This window comes from Haemaphysalis longicornis, unplaced genomic scaffold (assembly GCF_048455015.1).
Source record: "Haemaphysalis longicornis isolate Haplotype H1 unplaced genomic scaffold, Haemaphysalis longicornis Haplotype H1 scaffold_1, whole genome shotgun sequence".
Lineage (NCBI taxonomy): Eukaryota > Metazoa > Arthropoda > Arachnida > Ixodida > Ixodidae > Haemaphysalis > Haemaphysalis longicornis.
Window position 1 is genome coordinate 398,547,575 of NW_027526203.1, and position 24,499 is coordinate 398,572,073.

General features: G+C 47.9%; 1 protein-coding gene across 3 annotated transcripts in view; it reads right to left on the reverse strand.

Moving 5' to 3' along the window:
- LOC144155365 (uncharacterized) overlaps positions 1 to 24,499 on the reverse strand; it is a 205,452-nt gene that overhangs the window by 171,955 nt on the left and 8,998 nt on the right. For 2 of the 3 annotated variants that reach the window (XM_077686737.1, XM_077686735.1), the window contains 2 exons: positions 17,721 to 17,879; positions 3,379 to 3,486 (listed from right to left, as the gene is read on the reverse strand). In XM_077686737.1, coding sequence (XP_077542863.1) covers positions 3,379 to 3,486; positions 17,721 to 17,870 — 258 coding nt within the window. In that variant the 5' untranslated portion in view covers positions 17,871 to 17,879. The remainder of the gene's footprint in view (positions 1 to 3,378; positions 3,487 to 17,720; positions 17,880 to 24,499) is intronic. The other variant, XM_077686736.1, reaches the window with a different exon arrangement.

Consider the following 24,499-nt stretch of genomic DNA (forward strand, 5'->3'; position numbering starts at 1 on the left):
AGTTTCAGATAAAATTTCACTAGAGTTGTAATGCAGTTTAGTGGTCATTTTAAAATTCCTCGCTGTTTTCATCTCTATCGGTTGTTCGTTCCTTTTTTTTTTTTTACTCCACTCAACTCGATCAGGCGTTCACCATATACACTGTTACATTTGGGAAGGTTAAATTTCAATTGGATGTTTTCCTTGTACTAGGGGTGGGTAAGGCGTAGAGATTTAGACGAAGGATTTAATTAGTATTTATTGTATTGTTGATCAAGAGCGAAAGATTGTAGTTGCACTTGGACCGAAACGACGGTACATGATTATCATGATTAATGTTGCTCCAGGATGACCTGTGTTAGTAGTTATCGTGGTCAATGCTCGTTTTTGCAGACGAAGTAAAGGTGACAGGCAGGCGCTATATGTTTGCCCCCAAGATTCACAACAGTAACTGATATGTGAATGAGATAAATTATAGTAGAGGAAATGTCGTAGATCGTACGGAAAATAATAACTCGCCTTAATGAGCGCGTGGCATCCAAAAGTTATTTATTTCCATACGTTATTAATTTGTTCTCTCCAATGCAAATGACAGTCAAAAATAGCTACTGCGTAGGGTCAAATTAATTCTCGGATGTTCTTCACATCTAGTAAGGGCCCAGATTTATCCAGTCGTGGCCCGTCCAGACATGTTTTCTAGAGCTGAGTGAGTTTCTACCAGTGGGTTCCATTACATCACATCACACAGAGGTTATCTAGTGCGACAAAACGTGACATTGTCTCGATTGGCCATTTACGTTTCCAGCTCCCTCTTTCCTTAGCACAAATCTGGAAAAATACTTGCGGCGGGATTCACCTCTAGAGGCACCCCCGATGGTCGATTCTGTGTCCAAGAACAGGTGATTGACCACCTCCTTCGCAGCTGTCAATGCATACGGGCGCTACAATAGTCTCTTCTTGTCAGTGACCTGAATGCTTATTTGCGTTTTTTTTTTATTTAAATGCTCTTTCCTCGTATCCCGGTGGTTCTTTGTGAATGTTGCACTCGCTTGCTGAACGCAAGTTGAATCAAAGCATTAGGTTCAGTCTCGTGAAGCAACTAGTTACTAGTAACGCTTCATCGGTAACTAGTTACTTTTTCAGTAACTTGAAACTGTAACTGTAACACTGTTACTTATTTACGCAGTAACTGTAACAGTAAATACCGTTGCAGTTACTTCCTTCTTTATAGATAAATATCGAACAGCAACACTCGTTAAAGGCCGACGTACAGCTCGCGCTTTTCATTTTTCCGAACTTTCTTCTTTACCATATGCTCTTCACCATTCACCTTTTTCCAAGACGGCTGCCCTCGCAGTTTAGGGGTGGGCGTCGCTAAGAGGATTATCTTCCCTGCAGAAAACAGAGGTCGGAGGTCTGTCTCTAAGGCGCTTTCTGAAAACCTTTCCTTAGTCTTGAGTAGAGCGGAAACAAGACGCTGATGAGGAAGCTGGCCTACCCTTGTAAAGAAAGGCCACCGCATTGGGGCCTACCGAGAGCGGGCCACCCATAAAGACACCGAGGGTGCATCCACAAAAATGTTGATACATCGCAATTCGGCGCACACAGCAATTATTGGTGTTCCCTGTTTTAGGTTACTTTCGTCTAGGGTTTTACCATGCGGAATTTTGACTGCCCGAATGCCTTCGTACGTTTCTATTAAATAAACTCGATTATTTGGTTTGTGATCTTTATTTAGTTTCGTACAGTAATGGAAAAACAGTAACTGTAACTTTAACAGAGCTACTTTTTCAGCTTAGGTAACTGTAACTGTAACACTTGCTTTTTTCTGGTAACGTGCCCATGACTGGTAACACCCATAAAAGAGTATTTTCGTTCAACAAGCAGAGCTTCAAAACACTGAATAGCCTGGTCTTTTAATGGCACCGTTTGATTGCACACTGCGCAGTGAGAGTACGCCGGTAGGAATGTGCTCGCAGACAGACGCATTTATTGCGTAAATCAGAGATTCCGTCAGGCGACGTGCACGGGAAGCACCAGGGTGAAATGTTTTCACGGCGATGGGCGCCGCCATTTGAAAGCTTTTGTGTAAAATCATGCGACTTTTACGCAAGTGGAATTTGCCATTGTATCACGTATACGTTCACGCCAACTGTTTATATTTCGTCACGTCTTCTCAGCCAGTCATATAGAGGACAAGCCGCATTATTGTTGACAGCAAAAACAGGCCTATGTGGTCATGTTTGTTATATATTTCGTCTAGTATTTCAATACCAGACAAGAATTATGCACCTTCACCAAAGATAATAAAGGCAAACTTTAGAAATAGCGCCAGTAAACGTCATTAAATGTCAAAATGACGAAAGCACACACAGCCACTCTGCCAGCCCGAAGCACGTGACAAAAATAAAAGCCAATCAGACAAAGCTTCCGGCGGATTCACGAATTCACGGCGAATATTTCAGGGAGTCGCGAATAGGGCCCCAGAAATGAGCGGGCGCTGGTGTCACCGTTTGGCAGCTGTGGAGCCAGTATTTAGCTTCGCAGTCTGCTCCATGGCTGTACGATCATACACGGTCCTTAAATCGAGTATGGCATGGCTTTGTTCGCATTAAGTTTTTGAATACGTAAAAGGTCTCGACCACCAGCTAACCAGAATAAGAAGAAATTTTCTTCTTCCAGTGAATACTAGCTTCCCAGTGCTGTTGATCCTGCCGCAAACAATTTCCGGGGTCTAAGCCATAAATGGGAAAATGGTAACATCGATACCTGACTGGTCTTTATTTACTACATATCAATACGTGACTACGCAGTGTTTCTGTAGATATATAATAATGTTGAAAACCATGGGGGCTTTAAAATCTAGGACTGAAGAAGCCACATTAGCCGAACATCATACTCTGGCAACTCCACTGCCATTGTCGACTGGTTCCTCCGTTCGCTACAAGGCCCACACACCCGAAGGGGTCCGTATCTGGGCCTGACCACTGTTTGTGAGGCCTTTTGCAAGGCAGCACATATAGCAGGAGCCTTAATTACCACTCACCTACCTTTTGGGGTTCACCCCTCTGCCTCCCCATTAGCTAACGTAATTATTGTGCAATGACAGTCTTCTGATTTCTTTCGTTTTCGCCTGTCTTAGCGCTTTGGCCGCTGCGTGCGTGTGTGCGTATGTATGTGGTCTAGCCAGTGTACAACAGAGTTACGTGGCGAGCGCTATAGCGTACCACAAATGATGGACGAACGCCGACAAAAAAGAAAATATGACACCCCGACCGTTACACCTCGGTGAGATTAGCGACTTGCCCTTAACAGTCCACCATTTCACGGCCACAGTGGGCGAGTGCGAGCAGCAGACGCACAAGAAGCGAGAGAAAGGAGCAGCGTTGCAGTGCTTACACTTGCCGTTCGAATGACGTCATCAGTCTGCGTGTACATGGAGCTGACTAGCGTGGTCACAGCGCCGCCCAGGTACAGGATGGCCCCCACACCGTGGTGCAGCAGGAACTGCGCGGCAAGGGAGGGCGCCTTGGAAGGGTGCTCTTTGCGCTTCTTTGGTTCCGTGCGCCTAAAACTGTTCAAGAGTGCTCATAACCGAGCGAGTGTACATTTCCCCTTTCAAAGGACGGAGTCGTAAAGGGGCCATGTTGACAAAACACAAGTTTGGTTCATTAAAATGACGGCCTCGTCCCGACAATAATGATACGAATTTTATCGCGCACTTGGAAACAAATAATCAAGGTATTAAAGAAAATATATGAATCAGTGGCGACTCCCCAGCGACTTTCAGGCGATTTCTCTGTGACGTCACAGAATCTTGTTTGTGCGACTGGCGATTGCCGGCCTAAGCCAGCCACCCCCAAGAAAGATGACTGGGTGATTGTAGTGGGGCCTCTACTTCCGTTTGATGGTATCCCTTGAATGCTCATGAACAGTTAACACCGGTAACTATGGGCCTCCTCAATTTACCAATCCTAGACGATCCGCGGGCAGTCCGAGGACTGCCCTCGGACCGGAAGCCCTGGGAATACATGGGAAAATCGAGCGCCGGATCGTGTGTCGGGCAGTCCGCGAGCGATCCCGGACTGATAATCGAGGAGGCCTAGATGTTTTAATGCTGGCCGATATCACGTCCCTGTGGCGCGAAATTTAAGTTTTCCAATATTTCTTTGGGTTTTTCGGTTAAAAAACTTCGTTCCTGGCTTGATTGAAGCTGAGTAAGTTACCAAAGGCTATGTTCTTTCAACTGAACGAAGGTGTATATTGTCTTCGCGTCCCATTTAATGTGGGGCGCTTGTAGTTCGCTTTATGTAAAAAAGTAGAGGGGAGAGCAGCACTTGGAGAAGAAGCCAGAGGTTTACACATAGCGCATAAAATTTGTGCAAATGGATTTCTGCATGCGTCTATCACACTTCGTGTAATTTTGCGGGAGTGCGGGAAAGCAACAAACAAGTACACATTATACTTCAAAAATGGAACATAATACCGGTACACTTTACTCACTCAGAAAGTAACTGAGAACATTACTCTTTACTGGGATCGAAAAGAACGCGCAACCACAACTCTAAAGCAACAAAGTTACGCCCTTATTACTCTAAGGCCCGAATAGGCAGATAACGCAGTTGCAGGTTTTATTGTTTTTACTTTGTATTGATTATTGTTTATTGTTATTATTTTTATTGTTTTTGCGGGGATCTTATACTCCGGTCACCACGACCACCTGTCGCTGACCAGGAGTTGACGTCACTGAATCCTAGACTATCTTCTCGGGGCAGCTAACTGTCGCAGACTTTTAGTGGACGGCTTAAAAAAGAGTCTCGACCCCTTGTTAAAGTTAGTTATCGAATACTTGTTAATTCTTTCGAACATCACGTAAGTTAGTTAAACTTTTTTCTAGCACCACCAAGCCTTTTTTGGCGTCCACTAGGAATTGCTCTCGTGCGTCTGCTACCACTTCCTTTTTCGTTGCCGTAAACTGACGCCCGGTAGATGAAGTAACCGAGAAGGTCTATAGATTACAAATTTCTTATTTTTCGTCTTTCTTGTTGTAGCATAATAATCACCAAGTTCGCAGTCGTTATAAACGTTTTTGCCCCACGGGATTTGAAGGCCACAACGATGCGCTAGCGCGCACAACAAGGACGTCATTCCAGTTATGGTGAAAGCACACGTTACGACTAACTAAAGGAGGGGCAGAGGTACAACGTTATTTCCTCGTTATAACCTTATGGGATATCGGAAAAGAGTGTTTTTGTGGTGGTATGGGCGTTTCCTCCAGGTGCCTCGCCGAAAATACTAAATGTACGGTGACAAAAAGGACAATACAGAGAGAACAGCCAGGAAGCCACTCAGGGTCGTCGAGTTATAGGTGCCTGGGCGTTTCCGACCTCGCCTGCGCTGACACAGCTGGTCTTTCGCATGAGGGAGAAGTGCAGCACGCACCTTTTTTCCTCGTCTACCGTTTGTGAGTATTACGAAGAAAACCAACCGCACATAGACGGCGAAAGAAAGGCACAATTGTCTAGATGGCAAGATGGAAAAGTTTGCAGCGTGCTCGCTTCGTGGGTGGCGGTATGCAGCAAACTAAATATCAGCGAGAAAGTAAACGGCGAGGCCAGTCCTAACTATAGGCACAGACCTTCTGAGCTGCAGCCGCGCTCGTATATGTTCACCATACGTTTTGTATATAGTCAACAGAAAAAAAGGAAGAAATCTTCTTCCCTTCTGGGCAGGCACGGGATGCCGCACCTGCGCGAGGCGTTGACCGAGATACAGCGAACCGCTTGCGTTGTACTTGTTACCATGTTGAACAACGATTTTTTATAACGAGTTATAAATGTTTCTGGAGTTAAAAGTTTCATCGAAAAGTAAAAATACAACCAACCACCGCCGTCTTATCCATCCTGGTGAGGCGGTGGTAGTTTCAATGATTCATACACCACCTGGGCACAGGGGCGTACGCAGGATCTCGTTTCGGGGAGGGGGAAGGACAGAAAGGAAAACTGAAAGCATGAAATGATGAATAAATAACAAACAACAAAAGAGGAAAACTAAAAAGCCGAAGCAAAGAATATACCCAAATTAAAAATGCAAAGACTTAGAGATGACGTCATATTTCACGTAATGTTCCTATTGTAAATCATAAATCGCTGTAATCGCTGTAATCTAAAAACTTGGAAATCGCTGCGCGCGGATCCGATTCGTGTGCAAACCATTTGGTTGCCACATAACTGCAGCACCCCGCCTGCAGTGCTGCTCCATTTTTTTTTAGATACGGCCAGAACACCTTTTTTGTATTTTGTATGACTTATATTTATTGCAGTATTCATTGCTCATCAGTTATGAGCTTTATCATAGTTTCACGGCATGAATAGCATAATTTTGATTTTCATGCGAAACCAATGCGGGAATTTTTAATGGTGCGTTTTCTCCCAATACTGATGTCGAGGCTGTCTACAATGCCGCCCACACAGGATCGGTCATACGAACGAGAATCAGCTGAAACAGCATTATCTAAGTGTTACAAAAAGCTGGAAGGTTTTCAAAAGCAAAAACGACTCAAGTCTCTGTTTAGACACACGTTATCAGCGACCGTTAAGCGCAAAAAAAAAAATCACGAAAGACGGGACAGACAGGACCGCTGGCGCTGCAGACCTGTAACGTCTTTCGTCAGGTTTTTATGCACTTACCGGTGACTGACAACGGCGTACCAACTAGCCTGCAGTTAGGTTTTATGGCTTACACACTGTAAGGTTTTATAGCTGTTAGGTTTTATAGCTTTAAAATTTGTCGTGCCTCGAGAGAGAGAGAGAGAGAGAGAGAGAGAGAGAGAGAGAGAGAGAGAGAGAGAGAGAGAGAGAGAGGGAGAGAGGGAGGGAGGGAGGGAGGGAGGGAGGGAGAGAGAGAGAGAGAGAGAGAGAGAGAGAGAGAGAGAGAGAGAGAGAGAGAGAGAGAGAGAGAGAGAGAGAGAGAGAGAGAGAGAGAGAGAGAGAGAGAGAGAGAGAGAGAGAGAGACTAAACATATTTATTGTTTCCTAGTAAAGAGTCTTTAGGGTGGCCTCCTCATTCCAGGAGTCCATTGGCACGGGCCGCGTCTTCTGCCCTCTCCACCGATTAACTATGCACTTTAATTAAAGCCGCCACCTCTTATTCCCCGCGGTGGTGCTTTGTCGCATACCTAAGGTAGTGTGAAAAGTTCCCCCACGACCTTTTTTTTTTTTTTTTTTTTTTTGCTTGTTGCTTAGCAGGCAGTCTTCGCATACCTTCTACGCGGGCACAAATCGTCCCGCAGTCCTGCAGCAGCCCACAAGCGTGGTCAGTTAAGACAGGGTAAAACTGGCCTTTTGTGCCGGCTTTCCCTCGTTGCATTGCGTTATCACATTTTCTGGCTTGATTAGGCAAGTGGCTGTCGCAGCCGACGCACGGAAATAAGGTAAGTTGGTTACCGGCTCATGCTCACGCATGAGCTCGATTCCCGGTGTCTTGACTTTTCCCGCTATCTCTGATTCAACTGCACTGTGCATTCACCTCAACATCGGACCCTCAATTCGGCATCACCGGTGCTCAAGTTCCCCAAGTAAGTACCGTTCAGATGCTCAGATGTAGGGGTACCATTGGGTCACGATGGTTTCCTCTAACGTCAACAGCGGCACCTAACACATTAAGACAGTGCTTGGGGATGACTGGCAACAGGTGCCCCACCCCAGCCATGCGGAAGCCTTAATAGAAGGGCAAATAAAGAGGTTTTCTCTCTCTCTCTCCAAGCGACAACCACCCACCTCACCCAAATCATTCCCAGAATACGACACCTGCGAACCAGTCGAAGCCTTGTGACTCAGCAGACCTACATACGACACCACTTTCGTTGCCCTGAAGCAAAGCGAACAATGCAGGCTTCATACTCTCACCGCATGGCCATTCTCGGCCTTGGTCTACCATCTGATACCTCCAACTCGGATTGAATAACACTCTTTTAGAACTTATCCACGCACAACGAATCTCCCAACTTGTACAGCTTACCCTCATCCCACAAGGCAGGAAGATCGTACGAGACATGGGCCGAAATCCTTCGGTCTGCCACCTCACCTAACGCTACGCAAATGACCAGCACGCTGGCTATACGGATAGCGCAGCACCCATACCCGCTACACACCACTGTAATCGCCCTCAACTCGCAGGGAGACGTGGCCATTGCGGCGTCATAGGTTCACATCTCCCCTACATGGCTGAGGCACTTACTATCGCCCCCTCTTACTTTGACCACGTATGGAAACAAGCCCTACCTAAACATCCTCGCGCACTCCCAGTATGCGTCACGCCTCTACCAAGCAGACCTGGCGCCGGCTCAAACCCTCAAGATATTTGAAACAATCCCTGAATATTTCCAAATCGCTATCATATGAACCTTCGGTCAGAACGGCCTTAGGAAGCAGCACATCTTCATTGCCGGGCGCTCCAGTCAGCACGGCCGAACCGGTGTTTCTCCCCTTCTCCCCTCTGCCCGGCTGAACCCTCGCTCATTACCTGCATTACAAAAGGTGATTTCCTCCCCCTTACCCTTCCCTTTCCTCCTGCGAAGCAAACATCTGGCGCGGATTACAAACCGGCACATATCACAGCCCCATGCTCATCCACATATCATCCTCACTCTACGACCCCTTATGCCGTCACTGTAGCTTCCCCCTCCCCACCCATCACTTAGCCTGCTCTTGCCCACACAACCCCCCCCCCCCCCTCCACCAAACCCCACCCTTGAGCAGTGGGAGACCGCGCTGTCCAAGTCATCACCGGAATAACTCCAAGCACTCGTGACTACAGAGTCCCGGAAGTAGCGGGCTCCCGGCCTCCTGGACTGAGAAGCGGAACCCTCAAGTTTGTGCCAATAAATGTTTTTTGATATTATATGTGCTGTACTTTCCTCCTTTCCCACAACCAGTGTCCTTACATGGGTACGGCTACTTTCCACCTAAAATACCTTCAGCGCTGTTGATGAACACTTTCATTTTTCCTTCGTCCAGAACTGCGACGGCACTCTTGAATTGGCTGGCCGGAGTAGACACCTTATTTCGTCTCTGCTTTGTTTTTGTTTATTTCGTCTCTGCTTTGTGTTTTCCGATGCAGCAATACTCTTATTGCTGCATCGGCAAGAAACACGGCCAACTGCGGTCACATTGCTTCTGTCGCTTGGACGCATAAAGAATGCCCGTACTTCGGAGCACTCGGGAAAGAATCTTTTTTCAGCGCGTGTCTGACGTGCGTTACAGGACTAATATTGCGTTCCGGTATTTCGTAGCCGCGCAATTTAAGCACTGCATGTTCTAAAAGTTCTTCAAATGTGTAAAAAAAGTTGAGGAAAAACTACAACCTTACGCAAATAAATTGCATAAGGACGTCAAATTTTTATGAATCCGGCCCCTGATCTTCTTAACAATCCCATCCACGGACAGTCCTTGGAAGAGAGCGAAATTCTGGGGGCACGTGGTCAAGTGCCGTGAAGGCACACCTGGAGGTATCAGAGTAGACTGTCGTAGGTTGCTACTGTTTAATTTGCACCACCTGTGGATCTTTCACGCGCGAGCGTTTTTTGTTTTTTGTTTTTTAGCATTCCCGGCCATCAGACGAACAGTCCCATCTGCCAGATAAGCGTTCTGATAAACGGCACGTACTCAGCAGGGCCCAACCAACCAACCAACCGCCTAACCAACTCCCTAACAACGGTTGGTCAAACAATGACAGTCCAAAAACGGAAACTGGCTACCTGAGGTAGCTTATCCACGTAGACCACGCGCCTAAGTCGAACAAGGCTTTGAAGTCGCAAGGCGACGCGAGGAAAAGGAGAAGTGGCGCCGCATATCATCAGAAATACAAGCGAAACAATAGATACAGAACGGAAACAATAATCAATAATTAGAGTTAATTTCCTACAATGTTCCTATGACGATATTTTTTCCATTCCACTTTGTGTGTATCGAAGTTCTCAGTCCTTTATATATATCTGTTATGCCTTGTGACGGCTGCATGCTCTTTTGGTGCTTTTGATGTAACCCCCCCCTACTCAATGGCCTCGGGCCTCTAAGGTATTTTAAATATAAATAAATAAATAAATAAATAAATAAATAAATAAATAAATAAATAAATAAATAAATAAATAAATAAATAAATAAATAAATAAATAAATAAATAAATAAATAAATAAATAAATAAATAAAAAACTCAGCCTTGTATACTATTTTGCCAGTGGTTACCAGCGAGTGGATATATGGACAGAATACTAGCGCTTCGTCTTCATCTGTACATAATCAGCAGCACTACCTCTTACGCCTGCGCTGCCTCATCTTCACTCGTGTACATAATCATCATCATGCTGTGTGGGCCATTCTAGCGACTGGACCTCTACAATAAAAGTTGCTCCGGACCTCTGTCTCTCAAGTGGGGGACGGTACGTCTTGATCACGCTGTGCACCTCTCCGGTTCCACCCATGGAGCTTCGTTCGGCTCACCATCTAGCGCAACTCACCAGCCTATGATGCTGGAACCGGTCAACGCTTCGGCAGGCGGACCGGTACAGTGCATCGTCACGAGCCGCCAGCGTGATCCCCCGCTCTTCGATGGCCTTCGCGGAGGCGATGTCGAGAACTGGCTGGATAGCAACGCCAGGGTGAGTGCGTTCAACCATTCATCTCTGCGTTCAACTCCAGAATGTCTTTTTCCATCTCGGAATTGGCAAAGACGTGGTTTTTCAACAAGGAAGCTTCGGTTACTGACTGGAACGACTTAACCACTCAGCTGCGCCTGATTTTCACGTCTTCGGCTGCTCGTTCTAACGCCTCGAAGAAGAAACTTGAGGGGCGCATGCAACATCCGCAAGACACGTATACCTCATACATTGAGGACATTCTTGCCCAGTGCCGCCGGGTGAACAAGGACATTTCGGAGGCAGGTCGCGTGCGTCACATCATGAAAGGGATCGGGCAGTTCGCGTTCACCGCCCTCGCCCTCCAAAATCCGGCAAACGCTTCGGACGTGACGGCTACCTGTCAACGCCTGGACGACCTTCAGTCAGTGCGTCTTCAGCCGGCGACGCTCGCTCGGAATTTTGGGAATGAAAATATTTACGCACTTATAAGAGCTATCTTTCGCGAAGAGCTTAACCACCACTCCGCTTCATGCGCACCGGCCTCTTCCTGACCCGCCTATACACCAGGCCTACGGGACGTTATCAAAGAAGAGCTGGCGTCGATGATCGATCCAGGAATCTCAGATCACGCTGCTCTTTTGGCTGCGCCATCGTACTCTGGAGTTGCTGGCCGACCACCCATCCCGTTGGCACCGATGACTTCTCGGTCCCAACCCGGTTATATAGCCGCGTACTCTCCTACGTCACTCTTGGTATTCACACACGCGTCGGGGCTTAGTTTTAACTGAGCGAACGAACTGCGACGACCCATCTGCGGCCGGCGGACTAAACGCTGTACCATAAACGCTCGGCCGACTGACTCTGTCGGAAGGTCGGCGAGCCCAGCCGTGCAGTAGCGCTCTCAAGCCAAGTAATCTCCTCCTGACATCACACGAAAACGCCACAGAAAATGGGCGAGAATGCAGAGAGGAGGACAGCATTTTCGTATTGATTTCTCTACTAAATAAATTCGCGTAAACGCACTTATTGTGGTCGAAACATGGCCTGTGGACTCCGGAATACGATTTGCGCTAGAAATCCCGCAATGTTTACAAATCACTTCAGTGTCGCTTTAATGTAATGCCGTTCGGGATTTGCAACGCTCTCTTAACTTTCGAGCGGAAGATGGACGCTATGCTCCGAGGACTTATGGAAGACCTGTTTCTATTATCTAGACGACGTTGTTGTCTTGTTGTCGTCTTTCCACAAAGATCTCCAGCGTCTGGATGAAATCCTCACATGTCTATCAAACGCCGGACTCCATCTCAACTCGAAAAAATGCAATTTTGCCAGCAAAACAAAGTACTAGGTCACGTTGTTAACAAAGGAGGCATACGGCCTGATTTCGACAAGATATCGGCTGCAGTGAACTTTCTACGGCCACTTCAAGTGAAGGAGCTACGCAGTTTTCTTGGTCTCGCGTCCTACTTTCGTCGTTTTGTCCGGAATTGCGCTACGATTGCGTCACCTCTCAACCAGCTCCTGCAGTCTGGCACGCCTTATGTCTGGTCCAGTGAGTACTAACATGCCTTTGAAGCGCTGAAACTCGCCCTCACATCTGGCCCAGTGCTCGCCCATTTTGACGAGATGAAGCCCATCATTTTCCACACCGGCGCAAGTGGGCATGGCATTGGGGCTGTACTACTTTAGAGAAACTCGGGGCCGAAGGAGAGTGTTGTTGCTTACGCAATCCGTTCACTAACACGGGCTGAGAGAAATTACACGATCACTGAGCAGGAGTGCCTTGCTCCTGTTTGGGCTGTGCAAAAGTTTCTCCCGTACCTGCACGGCCGTCACGTTACTGTGGTGACTGACCACCACGCCCTTTGCTGTCTGTACTCTATCAAAAACTTGACCAGACACCTGGGCCGTTGGATTCTGCGCCTCCAACAGTACAAATTTACAGTAACTTGCAAGTCAGGCAAGAAACACCTCGGTGCAGATTCCCTGTCTCGATACCCGTTGACCTCTCCTTCGCCTCCAGCTGTTCCGAACCTCTCAACAACCACGCTTTCCCTGGCACAAATCACCTATCCTGATGTCCTCAGGGCGCCAGATTTGCCGTCCTTGCGAAGGGCAGACACTTATTGTAGCCCCATCATTGACCATCTCAGCGGAAATGTTCCGCCTCCAAACAGCCGTGATCGTCGTCAGCTACAAAACTTCCAATTGCAGCAAGGCGCACTTTACCGGCGCAATTACCACCCCAATGGCCGCAAGTGGGTACCGGTCGTGGCCCGTTCTCTCCGCCGCTCCGTCCTTGAAGCGTACCACGATGTCGCAACCGCTGGGCACCTTGGCTAAGAAAAGTCATATATATGACCAAATCAGGAGCCACTACTTCTGGCCTGGCCTCTCGACGAGTGTTGCTAAATACCTTAGCTCCTGGTCGTCTTGCCAGTACTGCAAGCGCTTGACAAGTTTTCCTGCCGGCTTTCTGCAGCACGTTCCTTGTCCGTCTGCGCCTTTAGACACTGTTGGCATCGATTTGTATAAGCCTTTGCCTTCCACAAAATCAGGCTACCGCGGAATCGTCGCAGCCGTCGACAACTTGCCCCGATACGCAGAGATAGCGCCGATACGCTCCAGCACGGCAATAGAAGTGGCAGACTTTTTCCTGCATCACATCATTTTGCGACATGGCGCGCCACGCAACCTCCTTAGTGACCGTGGCCGGATCTTCCTGTTTCGACACTGTGCACAAAACAACGTCTGGTTATCATCCTCAGACGAATGGCTTAACCGAACGATTTCATCGAACCCTCTCAGACATGATTTCCATGTACATTAGCCATGACCACCGAAATTGGGACCTACTGCTGCCGTGTTACTTTCACCTATAATACTGCAGTACAATGCACAACCGGATACTCGCCGTTCTTCCTCATCTCTGGCCGCTCTCCATCCTACACCCTCGATTTAATTTTCTTCTCGGCACCTGTCTCCTCTGGTGCACCTCCCCATGGACAGTACATTTCACGCCTTAGGCACTGCCGACAGATTGCCCGTTCCCGCACTGAAGCTCACCAAGACCGAAAAATCCGCTACGACTCTACCCACGTACCGCTCTATTCGTTTCCGTCCGGGAGATGAGGTACTCCTTTGAATTCGTGTTCGTATACCTGGTCTGTGTGAAAAATTTCTTTATCGTTTTATTGGTTCATGCGTAATACTCGAAGAAATTTCCCCTTTAAAGTACCATGTCACTCCTGTAAATCCTCCCCATGACCGCCGTCGGCGTGGCGTCGAAATCGAATTAAATCGGCGTGGCGTCGAAATCGAACTAAAGCCCTTCAGGCGTCGTAACCCAGACTGAGTCACGTCCAGGAAGCCGCTTCCGCGCGAGGGGAGAAATACGTGTGAACGTTGTTTACTATTTTTCCAGTGGTTACCAGCGAGTGTATATATGGCGCTTCCTCATCTCCACTCGTGTACATAATCATCATCATGTTGTGTGGGCCATTCTAGCCACTGGAACTCTACAATAAACGTCGCCCCGGACCTTTGTAAAAGAAAGAAAGAAAGAAAGAAAGAGACCAACAACAAGGAAAAAGACGTTGTAGCTATTATGTACAATATTGAAAAGAAATGAAGCACTTTTTATGAGTGAAGCTAAGTATATTTCGTTAGCCATCGTTTAGTGAGTGTGCCAGCATTTATTTTGTATCGTGTTCTCATTCAATCTGCCCACCTAGTAAAAAATTACGCGGGTGCTTCGAACTTTCTAAGAGTGTGAAGGCGAAAGTTTAGTTGGACCTTCTGTTCAGGGGCGCACCCACGGGAGTGTTTTAGAGGTCGTAACCGCCCCCCCGCCCCCCCCCCCAGATGTCCGCCGACCCAACCCTCTCCGCACGCCTCTCCCACCGAACCGAAACCGAAGTTCACCGAGCGCAGTGTGTAGTCTTGGAAGCTTTTATTATTGGACATTCGCAGTTAAATCTCCAAGAAGAATATTGTATGACCGGCATTAAAAAATAAAAGTAGCTTTTAGGATTGGGCTTTTAAGACAGTGCGGACAAACTTGCGTATAACTTGAAGTAGTTTGAGAAAAAGAATGAGAAAAAATTTTAGTGACACAAAAAGTGTCCCTGGACAGGAAATTTCTGAATGCTTAAAAATCCCTGGGGGTTTTAAATGATTCCGTAGCCCCCCTCCCCCCTACGGCACGCCTCATAGCCCATGCTAAACCGCAAATAGTCGCACAATTTTTGTAGGGCCAGGTTATACCACTTTCTGAACTTCTGTGCGCAACTTCCATCACGAGATTTGAATCATTCGTCACCTTCTAGAAAAAAAAAAGACGCTGAAATTTCCCATAGGTTGGGACTCAGTATGGTCTAGCTTGCCTTCTGGCCTCAAATCAAATCTAACAAGATCAGATCGAAGTTGTTTTATTTCATTTGAAAGCTTAAACAACTGTTTTTCCTTCAATACTAAGCACTGTACGAGCCCTCCCTCTCCCGTTGAATAAAAAAAGGTTCGGTTTTCCTTTATATATATCGCCTGAGTTTTTAACATTATAGTAAGGAAAACAGCAACGCTTCGTGCGCAGTTACGAAAACCTGTGATCACGGATAACAATGACGTTTTGTTGAATAGGCTTTCAGAAATATGTGTTAGTTTGACTGTTCAGTGCAAATTGTGCCAGCCTATACGAACAGATTTCGTGCTTTACTCTTGGCTTGACTTCACCAGTGAAGAAGTCATTAATTGTATTTCCTCCCCAACCTCATCTCCCGTCATCCCTTCCTTGCAATTCTACTTCCAAACTTGGGTCCGGGGCTTCGGGGGATGGCGAAAGGCTTCGCGTATCTTCTTTTTTTATGTGAAGGTGCATCCATTATTATATTCCTTCTGCAGGCGAATTGTATAGGTTATGGCGGCTGATTTAATGCGTAAGTTTTTCGCGTAAAAAATAATAAATCTCGGCTGCTCTTTATAGTTTTGTATATTTTATTCTTTGTGGTTATTTATTTTTATTTTTTATTACTTACATTTGTCTTTATATTTCTTCTTTTACTTTTTTACATTTATATGTTATCATATTTTATATTTGTTCTGAAAATTTCAACCCCCCCTAGACAAAAATCCTGGGTGTGCTAATGCTTCTGTTTATCTGCTGTTGATCTACTGTTAAAAGGGAGTAATGTGTATTTGCTCTTTCACAAGAGGAAAACGTTTTTCGTTTTGCAAAATATTTCTTACGTCCTACAAGTCCTCCACTGCGCTAAGAAGGAAGTGCAAGCGCTGCATAGAGCGTTCGCTGCCTTCGTGTGGAGGTCACGCTTTGAGCCTATGCGAAGGGATCATCTATTCCTTCCCTTCGAATCTGGAGGGTTTGGGCTTCGCCACATTTTGGTTCATCGACTGGTTTCGCGCTTCCTTTTCCTTAAAAATGCGGACATCACGTTTCTACCGCTCGAACGTCGTTTGTGTACTTTTGCCATTTCTATGCACTCCTGTAGGACCAACGCTCTGAAGGATTTTCTAGAGATTCCTTAAAAGAAAATTGTGAATACATTCAATTTTATTCCAGTTCGTTTTTAGCTACAATACAAGTTTAGCCTCTTCAGTAATGAAATAATTCGTGTACTGCTGGGAAACTTGCTCCCTCTGCCAATATATCGTTGAACATACATGTTATGGATGAAACTGTTTTATCCCGTTTCGGCCAAGCCTGCGGCTAAGAGATTCTTCCTTAAATTACTCATGTCAGCACTTGTGAAAACGGGACTACATTCTAAGGGGTATATCCCACCGTGGTCTGTGAGTTGTGTAATCAACCTGAAACTTTAGTTCATTGCTTTGTACTGTGTAGAGACGCGGTGTTCTTCTAGGACATCCTGAAATGCACACTGAAGAAAGATATAGACAATACGCCATGCGTAATTCGATTTCTTTTGGTGACAAAAAAGACAAAAAGGCAGTGCGGCGCCCTACGATCTCATCCTTCTGTTCAGTTGCTTGAATTGCCGAATGATTGACCGTGCGGAACCTACCCAGTTAACAAAATTACTTTTTCGGGAATAATGTGCATGGGCGCGTAGGCTGCCTACAGTGAGCCCCTAGGAGGACTTTACCGGCTTGATGCGAGTGTTGGATTACAGGACTTTTATTTATGCCTTTTTTGGAATGTAAGTATTTTCGGGCTTAAGTGCGAATATTTGGAGTGTGAACATTTTAAGGTTGTGAGTCAGGCTATCGTTTATAGTGGGGGCCTTTTCTTCCGTGCAAGCATAAATTGCGTTTATTTTCTGTGTAATAAAGGGGGGGAAAAGCTGTGGTGAAATTTACCAAAACTACTTTTCACCTCCATTAGTTATTTTGGTTGTAGGACCTTCGCTGAGAAATTCCGCGCCATTCCGAGCAGTTATTTACCCGTTTTTATTCTTTGAGCCGTCGGTCTTTTTGACCGCCATGGATACCGGATTTTCGACCAGCGTAGCTAACTAACGCTTTCGCATTAAAATTCCTCTTACTTACGCCTTTTTTTATTTTTTGGTCCGAGAGGGAAAACCCTCGAATTTGTTTTCCGCATACCCCATGATGACGCAAGCGATACAGAGCGCTGCGACTGCATAGGCCTCCCACACGCTGCCAAGAAATACATACATTCATTTCTTAGGATACGTTCCCAATTCAATTAAATGGACTGGCAAGACGACGCTCCGAACACCTTCTTTTTCTTCTTTTCTTTCTTGCCTCGGCTCGGAGAGTGTTGACGGCGTTCGACCACAGCGATACCCTAAGGAATATACAGTATCGACTATATCTGTCGGGCTGCTACACGCGGGCAGACCTCCAGGAGATCCAGGAGAATCCAGGAGGAGGGTGCTGCGGTACCTCGTATGCGACGCAGCCAGAACCGGAAGCCTGTATGTATGCAGGGCTCAGACGTCTTATTTCAATGTGGAAGGGAGTAAATAAAGGCAGAAGCCCATTAAAGTATCCTGTTATAGCTTGTTATCACGCGGAAGCTCCCTTGGCGGTTTTACGGCGGGCCACTTACGAGGCGCCAAGTGAGCGAGGTCCCGCCGAGTGGGACTGGCGAGTGGACGACACTCACCAGCAGGAGTCCGCGGATTCTGGCGCCCGTCGAGCAAAAGGCGATGGTGGCGTGTATGTAGAGGCCGGTCATCCACTGCAGGAAGGCCACGGTCACCAGGAACTTGTCCAGCTCGTTGGCCGAGTCCCACAACAGCGCGTAAATGGCCATGCCTAGAATCTAGAAGGAAGGGAACGGGGGCAGAACAAACGCGAGTAGTAGCGCCACCTCGTGTACGCGTAATGCACACAGCGGACGCGGAAGGCTAGCAAAGGCCCACTTCGAAGCAATGGGAAAGTTAGGGACGAAAAAATGAAGGAATGTCTGATTAATACTCCCGAGAGACTCGACAAGGGCGGCTTTTCCAAGTAATTTCACGAACCTCTAAAGTTAGGGGCAAGCGCGTTGACATCACTGCATCGGGCATGCATCTGCGCGTTAGACCGGATAGGGAGAACATCAGTTACGACAAACGTGGGTGAAATGGGAGTCGGCAGCGGGGGACCACTCTTACAACCCCCCACCCCCTCAGTCCCCCTAGATTTATCTCTATGTGCATAAAAATAAAGGCAGTATAATGTAAAAACAGTGCACTCTGAAAATCCCTTTGAAGTGCAGTCTCGTATAGGACGCGAGAGATGAAACTCGGTTATAATGTTATATAAGCCGAAATCAACGCTCGGTTATATAAGCCGAAATGAACGCGTGGCAGGTAGCATTGTTAGGTGGTTGGTGTTACATAGTTGGGGTCCCGGCTCTGCAGACGGCTTTGTCAGTTATCATTAAATTAACAAGGATCGAGAAACACATAGTATCTCCGGGGGTTCTAGCATATCATGCTGTTAGTGCACGTCGTCTGTAGAACTTGGGCTTGCACGCGTACATGGGTTCGAACTCCCTCTTTACTGCATAATTGTGAGAAAGGATAGAATCGTTGCGCAACGGAAGAGAGAGAGAGAGAGAGAACAAACTCTTTATTGAGAAAAAAATTAATTGGAGTCTTCTGGTTGACCTCCTCAGTCCAGGCCGCGTCAACACAGCCCTTTCGACCAGCTGACCCTAATCATACACTCAATAAACTCTCTCTCTCTCTCTCTCTCTCTCTCTCTCTCTCTCTCTCTCTCTCTCTCTCTCTCTCTCTCTCTCTCTCTCTCTCTCTCTCTCTCTCTCTCTCTCTCTCTCTCTCTCTCTCTCTCTCTCTCAAAAGTGGAGCTGGCCAAGGTTCTCTTCCAAAGCTCATGGGTGGGATACCGGTTGAGGCGGGGAATTGAGGACGGGTCGCAGCCTCCTACAATGCGAAAAAGTGTCCCGTGTGCCTCGCAGAAGCGGCACTGCGAGGGAAAACAGGTAGGAGCGAAAATGTGACTTCTGGAGGGTTAGGGGAAAGTATGCGTATGGAGGGCACGGAAAAGTCCTTACAGCTCTCTCGGGAGTTTGTTTGTTTGTGTGCTGGGGGTAATGTTGTCGCTCTAGTCAGAAGTGTTGTGCGAGTTTTTGGCACGTGATCATCGGGTGCATGCACACGGACTCACGGCATCAGCGGCTCGGCGGGATAGCTCTCGAGCCAAAAGATGGGCGGTCTCGTTGGCCGTAACGTTGAGATGAGAGGGGGCCCAGGTGATCTTGATGGAACGTTTGCGGGGTCGTTGAGTAAGAATCTTGAACGTTGTGCGGTGAATTCTTCTGTTGGTGAAATTGCGGCACGCCTGCTGCGAGTAGGTGATGACGACAGCAGCTGTGGTTTGACTCACGGGTCGGGCGATGGCCGCTTCCTCCGCTCGCAGTGGGTTGTGGTGTGGTATAGTGAGACTGGTGTTGCTTCTTCATTACTACAACAGCGGTCGTGGCCTGAATCCCAGGGTATGTGACGGCATCCGTGTAGGCAGTGTCGGGTACGTTTCCGTATTGCTCCGAAATTGTTCTGGCTCTGGCCTCTCGTCTCGCCGTGTGGTGCACAAGATGCATGTTGGGCGGTAGAGAGGGAACAATGAGACATTGGCGTATTTTGTGTGGGAGGCTTCTTAGGCCAGGATGTGTATGTTAAAAGGGGAATGAAAGTCCCAGGCGAGAGAGAATGGTTCTGCCCACTTCTCTGGCTTCCAGCCTCAGGCTTTGGCTTGAGAGGCGGGCCTCGATTAATTCTTCTGAGGTGTGTGAAAGCCAAGATTGAGGAGTGCGTCTGTGGAGGTACTTGCTGGGAGTCCGATGGCTTGCTTGTAGGCTTTCCGGATTATTGCATCTACTTTCTTGAGTTCTTCCGCGGATAGAAGAGCGTACGGTATAGAGTAGGTGATCCGGGATATGATGAATGCCTGGACTAGTAGAAGCATGTCCACCTCCCCCATGCCTCGCGTTTCGGAGAAAATGCGTCTGATCATGTGGGTTACTTACTTTTTATGTTGTGTGCTTCAGCTTGTTGACTAGAATGAAAGATGTGCAGTCTTCTTGGAAAGTCATGCCACAAGAATCTTGATGAGTTGAGAAGGGGGTGATGGTATGGCCCTCCATGTGGATGTTGATCGTCGGAGATCCAGGTGGATGTTTTTTGGAGGGGGGAGGGGGGATAGCAGTAGCAGTTCAGCCCACAACTAAGACTGCATGATTGGGCGTAGCGGTTCGCCACGTCCGCTGTCGTCTGCAATCGGATTTCAATCTCCCCTATAGATCCAGTGGAAGACCTAATCGCAGTGTCGTCCGCGTAGAGACCATGTTGGACCCCCGGTATGTCGTTTAGGGGGGAAGGAAGGCCGAGCAGGGCGATGTTAAAGAGCATGGGTGATAGGACTGCCCCGTGAGGTGTGCCGCGCCCATCTAGAGGAAACATCTGAGGCATGGCCTTCGATCTTGAGGATGGCGTGTCTGTTGGTGAGAAATCGTCTCGGACGTACTGGTAGGTTCTTGCGCCGCAGCCGAGGGAGTTGAGCCAATAGCGGTGTGCTTCACATGATCTTTTAGGTCTAGCGCCAAAATGGCGGTGGGAGAATTTCGTGTGGCCGGGGCCATTACCTCCGCTTTGATTTGAAGTGGGATGTCCTGCGTATAGAGATTGGGGCGGAAGCCTACCATGGTTGCGGGAAAGCTTTCCTGTGTCGTCTACGTACGTCTGGAGCTGGTTGAGGACGATATGTTCTAGAATAAGGATGTGAGCGGCTGAAAAAACAAAAAAAAACCATAAAAAGTTTTTTTTTTGTTTTTTGGTTTCGACCATCATAACAATCAGAAAAAAAACAGAACATCATCGGGGAAATTTGTTGTGATGTGACCAATCTGCAGGGAGGGTAGTGCTTTCTGAAATCAATGCCTTGCCGTCAAATCGTGCGCAGATTTTGAGAGCGGAAGCTCTGCTGTGGCTTTTGTGATGCAGCAGGTAACAATTTTATTCTTTTCTGTATTAACGGAAAAATTCATCCGTCACTTAAGTCTCTTAAGGGATTTGAAGCTGAAAGCCAGCAATTATCGAAGACGCCTTCACTGCTGTATCGTGTTTGCGGTACAGTCACGTTCAGCTGTCATGCGGCACGCATTCGGGTAAATCTTATTCCATCCTGGTTACTGCTGAGCTGGCTGCTGCTCTGGCGACCCGGGTTAAAATCTAGTTCCAGCCTAAATGTGTTTTTGTGTATAGTTTATTTACTTAATTTCTTTTTGAAGCAGCTGTAATTTTGTTCTATTCCTGTAGTCGCGCAACTACGGACACTTTTTTGCGTTAGATGAGAAATCTAAGGCTTTCGCCTTAAAAAGTATATCTTTATAGATCTCTGCGGAATCGTTTTTTTTTCAATTGTTTTATATTTTTCCAGAAAAAACACGGAAGAAACCTGTTTTTTTTTCACACCCCTCAAAATTTCATGAAAACTTACTCCTATCTTCTAGAAGATTCCCGACGTAGGACGTGAGGGATATTGAACGTAAATAATCTATGATGGGCGTTTGCCCGGGTTCGGTATTAGGCGGACCTCCGCAGTTTTCCATTCATCTGGAAGAATACCATCCCGCCGTATTTGGTTGAGGTAGGAGGTGAGATCCAATAAAGGCTGATCGTCCAAATTGACCATAGCTTTGTTCGACATTTGGTCCATGCCCGGTGCCGTGTGCCTGCGAAGACCGCTAACGGCTGCCGCGACCTCATGCACATATGTCATCGTCGAGTAAGGCGTTTAGGCTACCAGTTTATGGAGCGGCTATGACGGATCATTGGGAGGGTACCGAGACGGGAGGGTATTTAGTAGATCCGCCATACTTCCGAGGATATGGCGGTTCGATGATTCGGGTCATGTAGTGTCGCGATTTCGTCTTGCTGGAGGCCGGATTAAGGAGGCAGCGAAGCAGTTTGTGGATTTTGCGGGTGCTCAACGTTCTTATTACTTGTCGCAGAGCGTGAGCCAATTCTCTCGGCACATTGAAGCTGCATATCGCGCGGCGTCGGCCGTGAGCTGTGCGATCCAATTCTTAAGCTTGCGGTTGTGCTTTTGTTTCTACCACCGTTTCAAGAGGTTGCGGCGAGCTTCCCACATGTGGACAAGCCGAGCGTCGATGGACGGGGTGGTAGTTGTGGTCTGCAGTTGTTTGGTGTGTTCCTGCACGTCTTAGCGGAGTTGAAAGGTTCGGCATTGTATGGAGGGTGGGGAGTGGGAAACTTCTGGTTGGTTTCGTTGTCGTCGAACTTCTCTCAGCTTGGCCAAGTCCGTGAGGCGGGCGGTTCTTATCCTGGCCTGATAGTCTGCTCCGTATATGGTGGTGGCCAGGATGGCGTGATCACTGACCAGGTATTGGGGAACAAGTGCGCGGTCAGGGGTAGTGTCTCTGGTCATTCTGTTGCCTATCACTGCGCTTTGTTGAGGTCAGTTAGAAGAGTGACATCTAGATCCATGGTAAACGCGTGGAGCGCACTGTCCGTGGGGTCGTTATAGGTATATAGGTATATCCCCAGAGCAGGTGGCTGCGTTGAAGTCGCCCACAACTAGAGTGGATGGTTTACCGCAGTGTGGGCAGCTTGCTGTATGACTCACTTCAGGGCCGGGGGAATGCTCTTCTGATGTTGAGCAGGAAAAGGCTGCGTTTTCTTTTAACTGATTTCGGGATTAGTTTGAGCAGTATTCCCGAGGGTTCTGATTGTTGAAGGGGGTGTTAGATGGCGACAAGTCGGTTGCTGACTAGGGTGTGAATACCATTGCCTTTATAACGTAGAGCATTTCAGTAACTCACGATGTCACCCGCGTTGGCGTCCGTAGTCCGCGTCCGCATCGCTCCCCCTACACTATATAAATACTTGCCGGCGCCAGGTTTCGATCCTACGACTCTGCGGGCGGAACGCAAGGTGCACGGTACTCTACCAACTGAGCCACAAAGCCGACACAGAACGGAAGGTTACGAACGTGCCTTATATCCTTGACTCATTCAACCGTCGGCCAGAGGTGCGCCCTCTCCCCCGCGTCCTCCTCGCCTTCTCTCCGCTCGCAACGCCCTCTCTCGCCGCGTTCGGTTCGGGCGCACAACAGATGGGGACGTGCGCAACACCCTCTCTCGCCGCGTTAGGTTCGCGCGCAAGAACAGGTGGGGCGCTCGCATCGCGCTCTCTCGCCGCGGTCGGTTCGCGCTTAAACCACATATGTCGTTCGCGCGCGCTGCGGTCGCTAACATCTGTGGCGTGATCGTGACGTCAGCATCACGCGTTCGCGTGGTGGCGATTTCGGCGCTATAACACTCTCTCGCGAGGGGCATTGGATTGGATTCGATTGGATTGGCTTGGATTGGTTTAGATTTTGATTGGATTGGATTAAAGTGGATTGTGTTGGATTGTGTTGCGTCATAGCCGCGCCACGTTGCGTCATAGCCGCGGCAGGGGGTTCACGGCACGTTTCACCATCGACTTCATCGACAATGTCTACGCTGGAAGACAACAATTACAACAACAACAACCAATACGTAATCCATACGACTTGCAGGCGCGCCCCCCCGCAAAAATGCTCTGCATTTGATCGTGCCCCTCGCGAGGGGGATGTTGGTAGCCCAACTGGCTTATAACTTGCGTGGAGAAGAACATAACTCAAATTTTTCTCTTTCTCTCTCTTTCGAAGGGTGAGAGAGCGGAACCTAGCCATCCTGATGTGCTAGCTCGGGGCTACACCACACCGCGACACGCGCAGACACCGATACTTTTCTGGGATGTATATGATGAAACTAGGAAGGCGGACCTCGGCGTTAGTCTCGTGAAGCGCGATAATTTCGGTGGGGTGGGGGGGGTGGGGGGTGGGGAGGAGGGGCATGAGGGGGAGGAAGAGGGTAGATGATGCCGCAAAGTACTGGGTGAGTGAACCGTACTATTTTTCAGTCCCGAACAGTTCCACTGCCCCACAGTGAGTTTATGTTGGGAGGACGCTTGCCTACTGCATGGTTGGGGTGCCATCCAGGGGGAGGGGAGGGGTGGCTTATTGGTGAGGACCACCGTTTGGGGGGTTTGGATGATGCGCCAGTGCTGAGGAGCTATGAGCGGAAGCACATGTCCCTCTAACCCGACCATGCGTGCGGTTACTTAAGCATCGAATATTCTTATTTTGCAGTGGCACCCGCAGCTTGAGGTACGTCGAGTACGAGTATTTTTCCCAATGGACACCGGTTGACGAAGAAAGTAATTGTATTGTGAAAGCCTAATCTAAAAAGCGAAAGATCCAAGCTACTTTAAACAACAGCGAATAGTTTTTAGCTACAAAGTTTTGTGTCATTTGTTTAAGGCTAATGCGTCAGACGTCGCCACTTGCATTACAACTGCGCAGGTAAGCCGGAATACGGAAACCACAAAC